The sequence below is a fragment of the Tupaia chinensis genome, unplaced genomic scaffold (genome assembly GCF_000334495.1).
Source record: "Tupaia chinensis unplaced genomic scaffold, TupChi_1.0 Scaffold145652_1, whole genome shotgun sequence".
Lineage (NCBI taxonomy): Eukaryota > Metazoa > Chordata > Mammalia > Scandentia > Tupaiidae > Tupaia > Tupaia belangeri.
This window is the reverse complement of record NW_006205509.1, coordinates 411,081-422,331: the sequence shown is the minus strand read 5'-3', so window position 1 is coordinate 422,331 and position 11,251 is coordinate 411,081. Positions and strand designations below refer to the sequence as shown.

Below are 11,251 nucleotides of genomic sequence, written 5' to 3'. Positions count from 1 at the left end.
CTGACCTTCTTCCTGCCAGCTGGCAGGGCTATGGTGGAAGGCAGGGAAAATCACAGGTGACATGTAAATATAAATGAAAAGATTTCTTTTCAAGTAAACTAATTTATCTGTTATTCAAAGACAGAACAAGGTCAGGGCTGAATTAATCATCTGCTTTTAGTTGAAAAGCATCCAACAAACTCTTTTTCAGAAATAACATAGAGAACCAGGACAGGTTTTTCCCTCAGGGTGCTTCCATCATCATCTGTCACGGCCTCACCATCCTCAGTGCAACCATAAATTCAGAGACATGTCCTGTGCACCAGCAGGCTGAGGCAATGGGGATGGTAGAGGAAAGATTGGTTACAAAAAGAAGGAAAACAGCAAGTTTCCTTGCCTGATGGGGTATGCCCTCAGCATGCTGCATAAATACAGGGAGACAGAAAAGTGGAGAGAATTTTAGTGGAGGGAGGTACTGAGAAACAGGTTTGGGGAGACTCTCAGGTGAAAGATCAAAAGGAGATCCAAAAGAACATGTGGAACAGATTAGAGGAGGGAAGCCCCTGAATAGGGAATAGTCTGGGGGGCCTGAAGGTAGAAGGCATAGGGAACAAAAGGGTATGGCAGGAGATGAGAGGCACTGCCCCTCAAAATCAGTAGAGGATAAAGAAGGGAGGGATTGTATGTCTTGAAGTGGGCAGAGAACCTTGTACTGGGCATAAGATGGCCAGGGCCATTGCAGGCCTCACAGAAGACTATGGATGGAAAAGTGATGGTGACAAACCATGGGATTTTGATTCCCACAGAGTGAAGCTGGGAAGCCAGGAAGGAAGCAGGAAATTCACCTAGGCCACCTGGGGCTTTTGTTGCCTAGACATTCCAGAATCTAAGCTGGTGCCTGTAGGGTTGGGAGAGGCCAGAAAAGGCCATAGGATAGAGTCTGCACATACTTTCCAGAGTCCTGAGCTGTTCAAGACCAAGGACCCGCACTTTGATGCCTGGATAACTCCCACTTCAGTACAACTCCGGCATTCTGACACAAAGTGGACCTCAGGGGAAAGGTCTGGGTTGGGCTAGGGAACCATGGCCGATTTTATCATTCTCCTGTCTCCTCTGGGCAATAGGAGACAGCACTAGCCTCAGGATGAGGAGTACCAGAAGGCTTGAGTGCCTCCTAAAGGTTACTCTTTGATATCACCTATCTACAAGTGGTGAACTTGTAAGGACAGGGCCAAGTTCATATCCATCTTTGTACCCTTGGCTTAGCCCAGAAAAGCCTCAGTTAGGGACTGTGACTCCCTATGGCTTATGTGGCCTATTAGCATGACATTCAAAGGCTTTTTCAAGTAGGCTTCATTCCACTCTTCTGCAGAGCAGACTTACCCAGTAGGCACAGTGCCTAAGGCCCACAATACCTTGAGGGGCCCACAAAAAATTTTGGCTTCTTTTAAAATCAGAAGAAGGGGGGCCAGCCAGGTGGCATAGTGGTTAAGGTGGCTAGATCCCATATGTCCAACTGCACTGTTTGAGTCTTGGACCTGGCAGCTTAAAAAACACACTTGGGGGACCAAGAGATGGTGTAATGGTTACATCACTTGACTCCCACGTAGTCAACCACGGTTCAAGTCATGAACCTGGCTGCTTAAACTCATGCCAGGCGTGTATGTGTGTATGCCCAAAATCCTGAGAATGAAGGGATTGTGGTGTGGCTATCACCCATGGGAGGTTATTTCCTGCTTTCTACCTCTATATTTCTCCGGTGAGCACATTCACCCTGTAGCAAAAATCTCTCAAAACAAAACCAACAAAGCACTGGGTGCAGGGCCAACAGGTGGCATAGTGGTTAAGGTGTTGGACTCCGACATGGTTGACTGTGGTTCAAGTCCAATACCTGGTGGCTTAAAACTCATGCAGGGGGGCCAGCAGGTAGCATGGTAGTTAAGGGTACTGGACTCCCACGTGGCTGACCGTGGTTTAAGTTCTGGACCTGGCAGCTTGCTTTCTCACTTTCCCTCTTTCGTGCTCTTTCTCAGTCTATCCCTCTCTGGTCACATAAAAATAAATGAAATAAAGATAAATAAAATAATTCTTAAAAGCAAAAACAAACTCATGCAGGGCACATGTACATGTGTCCCCAAAATCCCAAGAGGAGAGTGGAGTAGAAGGGATTGCAGTGTGACCATACCCCCTGGAGAGTTATTTCTCACTTTCTGTCTGTTTCTTTCTGTCCCTCTGATGAACACATGTGCCCTGTAGCAAAAATCTGTCAACAGAACAAAAACACACTAAGCAGGGAACCAGCAGTTAGCATAATGGCTATGTCGCTGGACTCCCACGTAGTCGACCGCGGTTCGCATCCTGGACCCGGTGGCTTAAAACTCACACCGGGCGCATGTACCTGCATGCCCAAGATCCCAAGAGGAGAATGGAGGAGAAGGGATTGCGGCGTGACCATCCCCCCTGGGGGGTGATTTCTCACTTTCTGTCTCTCTGTCTGTCTGGCGAGTGCACGCGCCCTATAGCAAAAACCTCCCCCCCCCAAAAAAAAAAAAAAACAAAAAACCCCACACTGAGCGTATGTGCATGTGTGTCCAAAATCCCAAGAGGAGAGTGGAGAAAGTATTGTGGAACAGTCATCCCCCTGGGTGGGGGGGTGCTTTCTCATTTTCTCTCTCTCTCCCTGTTTCTCTATGGTGAGCCCACACCAGAGCACCTATAGCAAAGTAAAAAAATAAATAAATCAATCAAAAGGGCTAGCTCTGTAGTACAGTGGCAAAGTGCCATGTCTTTGGAACCAGATCACATGTAGCTGACCGAGATACAAAACCTAGCCTAGGAGGCTTGAAAAACCATGCAGGTTTGGGGACCAGCAGTTCGCGTAATGGCTATGTCACTGAACTCCCATGTAGCCGACTGCAGTTTGAGTCCCGGACCCAGTGGCTTAAACTCATGCCGGGCGTGTGTGCATATGTGCCCAAGATCCTGAGAGGAGAATGGAGGAGAAGGGATTGTGGCATGGCCATCCCCCCTGGGGGGTGATTTCTTGCTTTCTATTTCTCTGTCTTTCTGGCAAGTGCACACACCCTATAGCAAAAACTTCTCAAAAAAAAAAAAAAAAAAAAAAAAAAAAGGAAAAAGAGAAATGCAGGTTTGGTTTTGTAGTGTCACTATACTCCATTGGGGAGAGTAGTCCCTCTCTCTCACTTGGGTGAACACATGCACCCTCTGGCAATTTAAAAAAAAAAGGAAGAAAAGGAAAAATTTCCAAAAATAAAAAATAAAATCACATCACTCTTTAAAAAAAGGTAGAATATGGGACCAGTAGGTGGTGTGGTGACTAAGGCACTGGAAACCCATGTAGCTGACCATGGTTCACGTCCTGGACCTGGTGGTTTGCTTTCTCACTTCCTCTTTCTCTCTGGTGAGTGCACATGTCTTGTAGCAAATTAAATAATAATGATGATAATAAATAATTCTTTAAAAGAAAAAAGGCAGAATATACAACTAGCCTGGATTATATTCATCTTCATACCAATGCAGCTATAAAATATAATTTTAATGAAGCAGGGGTCTTATGAAGGTAAATGTGCATAGGGCCCACAAAAGTCTTAATGTAGCCACAATCTTCCAGCTTCTATACCTATTGCTTCCTCACCCTGCTGTCCTTTTGGTTTCCCAGACCCTCTTTTCGTTTTGTCTCTGTGTCTTTGCACATGCTAGATTGCTGCTTGTGGGGCATCTCTGCTTATTGAGCCCTTCCCACCTGTGGACTCATCCTTTGAGGTCTTGGGTCAAATGTCAGTCTTTGTGAGGCCCTTCTTGATTCACTTAATAGAATCGTTCCTTTTAAATCATTGAGCACTTTTTTGAACATCTTCAGGCATGTCATGATCTGCTTATATTTAGAGTGTGAATTCCAAAGGCAAGACTTTTTTTTTTTTTTTTAATAGATAGAAAAGGTTTATTCATTTTCCAAGGGATGCAAGGGGCAGATGTGGAAAGCTGCATCAGCTCTGAAGTGTGTCAGATAGGGAATTTTAAAGGAAAGGGAGATTTAGGGTAGGATGGTTAAGGTGGTCCTGAGACAGCAGGCCAGATGGGGAAGACTTCATCTTACATCTCCTCATGTATACATGCTTGGCACACAGAGGTTAGGTTTGAGGCCAGAGGATAGATATTTAGGGACAAGAGACCATGGCTGTAACAGGAACTTTTCAGATGTATGTGGCTCTTCACAGCCTGAATCATCTCATTCAGCTAAAGGACAAAGCAAGGGAAAAGGAACCCAACACAAACTTCCTTTACCAATGCCATAAAATCTTTATTTCCACTGGGATCCCTTGTCCAATTCTCTTATTTTTTTTCAGGAAAGAACTTTTCCTTTCCCCTACTCCGGGTCACATCCTGATCACTCTCTCCTTTCCCTTTGGCAGGTCTACTCCAAGTAGTCCTCAAGTCTCTCCAGGACTTCAGAGGTTTCTGATAGCGATAGCGCAGAGTTGTGGGAACAGGAGGCAGCTGTGGTCCCCTGGCACCCCCATGTGGTGACAGGCTGCTACAGAAAGCCAAAAGAGCCTTCTAGGATAGAATTTTAGTCCTCCCCTAGGCAGCTGGGCTTTCTTCTTCAGGCAAAGAAATCCTCCATGAGGTGGGGTTCAACTTGCTTGGAGAAGAGCTGGTCTGGACGGTGGGTCTGCTCCATGCAGGGACTTCATATGAGTACAGCAGATAGGTCAGTCTTTCATGTAGGACCCTGCATGCTGCCCCAGTATTCTCAGACTTCCCAGACCTCTTGTTATTATCTGGGTCCTAGCCTCTCAGGGCTGCCAATACCTTGCTGGGTGGCCAGGGACTTATCTGGCCTTGGTTTCATAATATGAAAAGATAGGGTTGGGCTAAAGCAATGATTTTTTAATTGTGCTTATAGATTTTTTTAGAAATTCAGGTACTGGAGGCATTACCCTACCTCCCTCAATTTTACCCATGCAACTTTCCTTTTTATCTACCAGATATAAGGAGATTAGAAATAAAAGGGTTCCAGGACTTAAATTGGGCGGTCACTGGCACCATGAGCTTTCTTTCAACATTCTATCCCAGGATTGCCAAATGTGGTCTCTCCCAATATGGATACCTGGATTTATCCTTACAGGCTTTATGGAGGCCAATCGTTAAGAAATGGTCAGAATGGAGGGAGGCGAGAATGGGAAGGCTGGTGATAGTTCTTTAGTGTTCTGTGGTGTGCTGGAAAGAACCTTGGTTCAGCACTGAAGACTGAACCTCAGTCTTAGCTCCAGCTATCCACTAGTTTGGGATGACAATCTTCTTTATCTCTCTGCCTCAACTTTCTGATCTGTAAAATGGACACAGTGGTTCCTATCCTTTTTCACAGGATTATTGTACATACCTGTCAGGGTGCTTCCTATAAACTGTAAATAGTCTATAAACTCTGGATGATACTAGCAAGGGAGGCTCTCTTAGACCTCTAATCCCTCTGTTGGCACACACCACTTCACTGAATTCTGTGGGTGCTTTGGATGAACAGAGATTCAGGACATGGCTGTAACAGTACTTTTTGAATTCAGCATTGCTATCCTGAGCCCTTGCCCAGCTGCCTTCTCTGCTTTGGAGGTCTGTTTCTAGAACAGAAGGAAAGCCCTAAGCCAAATAAGCCATGTATTCTCATGGTCTCTTCCATCAGTATAGAGGGAAAAAAAATGGGCTCAATGTTGTTGCAGGGAGTAGGAAGGTCCTGCCGTGACATCCATTGAGTTTAGAAATCTATCTTTAAGGCTTCTAGAGAAGCTCATCATCAGGTTCTCAGACATCATCAATCCTGTTTCCTGAGAGCTTGTGTGGGCTTCCACTGAGGATGGTCCACTGAGGCCTAGACAAAGAGCCAGAGCTGGTGGGGATCTCTGGGATTGCAGGGGGCCATGGCTGGCTTTTTGTCCTGGGATGTCAGGCAGGTACCAGATCCTAAATTCCTGATGAGCTGATCCTAAAAGATGACACAGCAAAAGGTCAATGTTGGTCAAAGATATCTAACAGTGCTATAAGAGGACAATGAGATGAATGTCAATTGATAAAAGGCAAGGGAAACCCAACAAGGCACAAAGAGGATACTACCAAACTTCTTTCCTGGGACACAAGACACTTTGATGAGATGCATTCCTAGATTTCCACCTGTGTTTGGTGTCAATTCCCCATCCCCACCTTTAGCCTGAGTGGTTGGAATAGAGGAAGGCAAGATGAAAGGATAAAGAAGAATGCTTTCAAGGTCTACTTATCCGCCACATGGCCACTGCTGCTTACCCCAAATTTTCTGCCTTTGATTACATCTGGACTCCTCGAACCTTTCCTATAACCTCAAGGTTAGGCTCCTTTTTTCTTAAGTTGGATGGGAGTATGGAGGCTCACTGGGAGTGCTGGTTTGGGCTCAGTACTATGGAAGTTACATTATCTACCCTGAAGCAGTGTAATATAATGAAAAGAACCTGTGCTTTTAAATCAGACTTCTTTTGATCTGAATCCCAGGCCTACTCTTTGCTAGTGATGAATCTTGGGCCAGTCACAAACTTGCTAAGCTTCATCTGGATCATCTATAAAAATGGGCACACCACCTACTTGGAAAGAGCCTCTAAAAGATTAACCAACCAGTGTATGTGAGTGCTTAGTTTTATGGCTGACACCCAGAGGATAGGCAGGATCCAGGAATGACTCTTCACCTTCATCTACTTGGGTTCTGTTTAAAAATGCTTATTCCATGACAGAACTAGCCATATATCATAATGTCTGATCCCTTTTATACCATCCAGGATCAGCCATCAACAAACATCACTCAAGCCCCAGGAACTTTGCCTATTACCAAGCCGACATTCACCATAATTTCTACATTGCTCTTATTCACCCTGTGCTGTCTCAGGCAGAAGATGCAGAAAATAAGGAGGAGGCAGATGTGGCTTCAAGTTCTTGATTAGAAGCTTTCTGGGCAGCTGACTCACCTGGGTGAATTCCCATTCTTCGTCCTTGGGGACCTGGCTATTTTTGCCAGTGAAATGACAGCTCCTAAGGTCCAGAGTATCAGCGCTGGCATGTAGACACAGCTGCTTTGCAATGTTGTGGCGAAGGTCCCTTTGGGTTGTGTACTCAAAGTACTGGAAACCAAGACAAGAAGAGGTTAGGTACAAAGTTTGCCCATCATCTTCCCAAGCTACCTTCCCCAAGAGGCCAACCACGGATGGCTTCCCGGAGTGGGAGAGCAAGTGTACAAGGCCATGCCAAGACTTTAGTAATTTTTAAAAAAGTTTATCCATTAATTTCTTCTGTGAGCAAGAGAGACCGAAAGAGAAAGCATTCCCAACAGGTTTTTTTTAAAAAATTATTTATTTAATTTTATTTATTCATTTATCTTAATTTGGCCAGCGAGGAAGAGAAAGAGAGAAAGCAAGCCACCAGGTTCAGGATTCGAACCATAGTCAGCCATGTGGGAATGTCCAGCACCTTAACCACCACGCCACCTGCTGGTCCCCTCCAACAGGGTTTTGATGCCATGATCCATCCCCAGTGTCCAGCCAGCCCCAGATCATGGATACATGTGTGCCCAGTATACCCAGGGATGCCTCTGGACATGAACTGAGAACCTTCTCATGTGAGATTGCTTCACAGAGCTTTGTGTTTTATCACTGTGCCATTCTCTGGCTCCAACTTTAGTAATTTATATTCCACCTTTATGATTTTTACCATATCTGAGTTACATTGAAATAATAGTTATTTTCTTTAAATTAATTAAAATTAAAATTAAACTTAGCCTCATTTCAAGTAACATTTGTGAAAACATATATTTCATATGCTAGTTCTATTTTTGGTAATAAATTCCTATTAGAACAAAAAATGTTTTGGCCAGTCATGTAGCATGATGGTTAAGGCAGCCAGAGCCCAAATAGCTGATCATGTGATTTTAATCTTGGCCCTGACAGATTAAAAAACATGTTAGGTGCATGTATATGCATGCTCCAAATCCTACTAAGATGGAGAAGTGGAGAAGAGATTGCAATGTGACATGCCAAGTTGGGGGGTTGCTTTCTCTCTCTTTCTGTTTTTCTCTTATGCCCTCTGATAAGGTTTTTTTTTTTAATAATTTTTTATTTACATTTATTTATTTATTTTAACTTGACCAGAAAGGGACAGAGAGAGAGAAAGTGAGAAAGCAAGCTGCCAAGTCCAGGACTCGAACCACGGTCAGCCATGTGGGGGTACAGCACTTTTAACCACCATGCCACCTGCCAGCCCTGCCCCTCTGATAAAGTTTTAAAAATAAAGAATGTTAATTAATGGACCACCTAAAATCATCTTGCAGGCTTTAGAATGACTTTGTTTTCACTCACATGTGCCAGCAGCCTGTTCAGTGTCCCATACCACTCCTCTCTTTGTTTCAGCTGTTTTATATGCCTCTTACTTACCAAAAGCTGGGCATTCAGGGTAGATTGAGAAAAGGGGAATTGGAAGATTACTCATTCTTCCTCAGGGAAGTACTGAGGCATTATAGGGTACAGGATAAATTCCTAGAATGTCAAATAACTGAGATGTAAGGATGTCAGTAGGTGGTTGTTTTGGGGTAACGGCTGGGTGGTAAGATCAGAGTGGTGGCCTTTGGGTAGCGGAGGCATTTAAAATAGAATATGAGTGTAGGTGAGTAAAAGTACTCAGAAATTTCCCATACCCATCCCCCAATATCACCCAGCAGCTGGCCTCCTCCAGCAGGCCTTGTTTGGTCTTCCCTCTCATCCTTTTCTAGTTCTAGGACTGATACTGGTCCTCTCTCTCTCTCTCTGGATGTCCTTAATTCAAACATCAGACCTTGCTGTTCTGTGTCATGCATTCCACCTCATACTGGGAGGGCAGGGATGGTATGTCCTCTTCTTCAGTATCTCTTCTACCTCAATTCTCATAAAGGACTATTTAGGGTAGAGAAAGGAAGCATGTGTGGATAGGACCTGCCCCAGAGACATGCATCTTTTGGGCCTGGCCTGGTATAGCTGGGCTGTCTACCTGGTTGCCGCCCAGACCATGGCAGGCATACATGATGAGAGGCTTCCCTCCGTGGTTGTTCTCACCCACATCCAGGCATTGATTGATGCCGAGGTTCTTGATCTGCAGAGTGGTAAGCAGAGGGCAGAATGAGGATACCACAGCCAGGAGTTTCCCTGTGGTGTGGGGAGCTGAGCTGCAATACATTTGCATGGCTGAGTTTCCCCTCTGTGATTTTTCTCCTTTGTTCATTGACCCAGATCCCTGGAGTTAATGACAAAGTAAGGTATAGAGCCCCAGTGGCTGAAAAGGACAGGAGTGGACACCCTCTACAGGTAACCTCCTAGGATGCCAAGTCCCTGGAAGAAGCTTTCAGTGTATGGGAATTTCCTTCAGGGGTGTCAAAATGTGGTTTCCAGACTATCAATATCCTCACTTGGGGACTGGTTAGAAGTACAGAATTTCAGACCTCACTCCAGTCCTTCTGAATAAAAAACTCTGGGGTAAGGCCCAACAATGTGTGTTTTAACATGCCTTCCTAGTGATTCTGATACAGGCTAAAATTTGAGAAGTGACTATGGATTGTTTTCCCCTTATAAAGATGTTAGTTATCTCTAGAAGTCCCAAAGGGACCACTCTGTCCTCCTTCTGGATAAAGGAAGTAGAGTGTAAAAGTTAATTCTTGTTTGTCATCCATCTGTGGGGTAAGTGGTCTGGAATTTCTCCAGGGGATGCTATTATGGGCAGATAAGCTGATCTTCAAGACTTACGGCTCCATAGAAAGTAGGCTTCAGGTCAGGAACAAACATCTCTGGATAGACGTTGTGCAGGAACCAGGAAAAGTTGCGACAATGTAGAAGTTCTCTTAGTTTCAGCCGTTCCGAAATGTCACCAAAGGATTTCTGTCAACCAAGCCAGCCCCCTAGGGTCAGTTCTACCTGTTTTGACTTCCTGACTGGGCTGAAATAGCATAGACAGCATGGAACTCCTCGGACTTCCTGGACCACCTTTTCTCATGCTCATTTGTGATCAGGACCTGCTGGGGCTACTAGCTTATCCTCATATCCAATCTCAAACTTTTGGCTCTGGGAACTCCCTCCACTTATAGTCCTCTACTCCCATCATCTCTGATTCCCTAGTCAGTTCTCTCCCAGAGCCTCTTCTGAGCCTCTCAGAGCCATTCTTTTTGTATGAGGATCTTTCTTCAAATCTCTTCTTTCTTCCCTCCCCTCCTAAGGGGTGTTGGGACTCTCTAGATAGGGATGACCAAAGATCCTCTCATTCTCTAACCTTCAAAAATCTTTGCATCCTGGGGCCTTCCCCAGGGCTCTAAGGAGTAAAGGAGGCACCAAATAGTAGAGGTGGTTGGGGTCTCTGCCATAAGCTCTTGACCACAGTCTGGAATTCTGTATTTCTCTTCATCTACCTACTTCCCAAGCACAATTTCCTCTTACCTCTTGGGCCATCTTTGCTGCCTGCAGATTTCTCCTGTAGAATATCTGCTTGTAGCTATCCATCCAGACCTCAGCCAAGCGCACTTGGTTGCGAGCAATGACATTGATGCCCTTGGGGAAGGTGTGGGGGCTCTTGGTACGGAACACATGGCCCACCACAGAGCAGGGAATGATCTCCAGTTGGCCCCCACACTGCCACACCTGACAAAAGAGGAGACAGGATGGGCCTTGAGGGTGGGGAGTGGGATGAGACAAGCTCCCCACAAGCAGCTCTGCCAGGACACCAGACTAAGTCCAAGGACTCAGGTAAATGCTGCTCTCTCTCCCTGGACATTGACCAGGCTTCTTCCCAGGCCATGACTACGCAAACCTATGCTCTCTGCTGTTGGTTCACTTTGGTTTAAGCAAATGGAGATTTGCAGGGTCCTGAAGCTATCAGGGCCCAATTTAGAGATAAGACAGCTGGTTAAGTTTGTGTTGGTATAGACTCAGGAGCTTATTTATACAAGACTACCCAGCTTCCAAATAGCAGGTCTAAGCTTTAAATGCAGGTATATGACTATAAGGTTCATAGTTTAAATGCTACCTGGGAAGCCATTCAAATAGAAAACCTGAAACTTCTACTCATGGATATTATAATATATGTAGCTAGCATCTACTGAGCATTTGTTATCTGCTAGGGAATTTCTAAGCCATTTATACATATTACCTCATTTGATTCTTATCAAGCACCATAACATATTATCATGTCATAGGTAAGGAAACTAAGGGTAAAAATAAAGTACTTTCCC

At 44.9% G+C, this 11,251-nt stretch overlaps 1 protein-coding gene across 3 annotated transcripts in view; it reads right to left on the bottom strand.

The window, feature by feature from the left end:
* Nucleotides 1–4,279: 4,279 nt before the first annotated feature.
* Nucleotides 4,280–11,251, bottom strand: part of GALNT6 (polypeptide N-acetylgalactosaminyltransferase 6) — a 42,166-nt gene continuing 35,194 nt past the window's right edge. For 2 of the 3 annotated variants that reach the window (XM_006168131.3, XM_027768151.1), the window contains 5 exons: nt 10,461–10,661; nt 9,777–9,908; nt 9,028–9,129; nt 6,981–7,133; nt 4,280–5,977 (listed from right to left, as the gene is read on the bottom strand). In XM_006168131.3, the coding sequence (XP_006168193.1) occupies nt 5,864–5,977; nt 6,981–7,133; nt 9,028–9,129; nt 9,777–9,908; nt 10,461–10,661 (702 nt within the window). In that variant the 3' untranslated portion in view covers nt 4,280–5,863. The remainder of the gene's footprint in view (nt 5,978–6,980; nt 7,134–9,027; nt 9,130–9,776; nt 9,909–10,460; nt 10,662–11,251) is intronic. The other variant, XM_027768152.1, reaches the window with a different exon arrangement.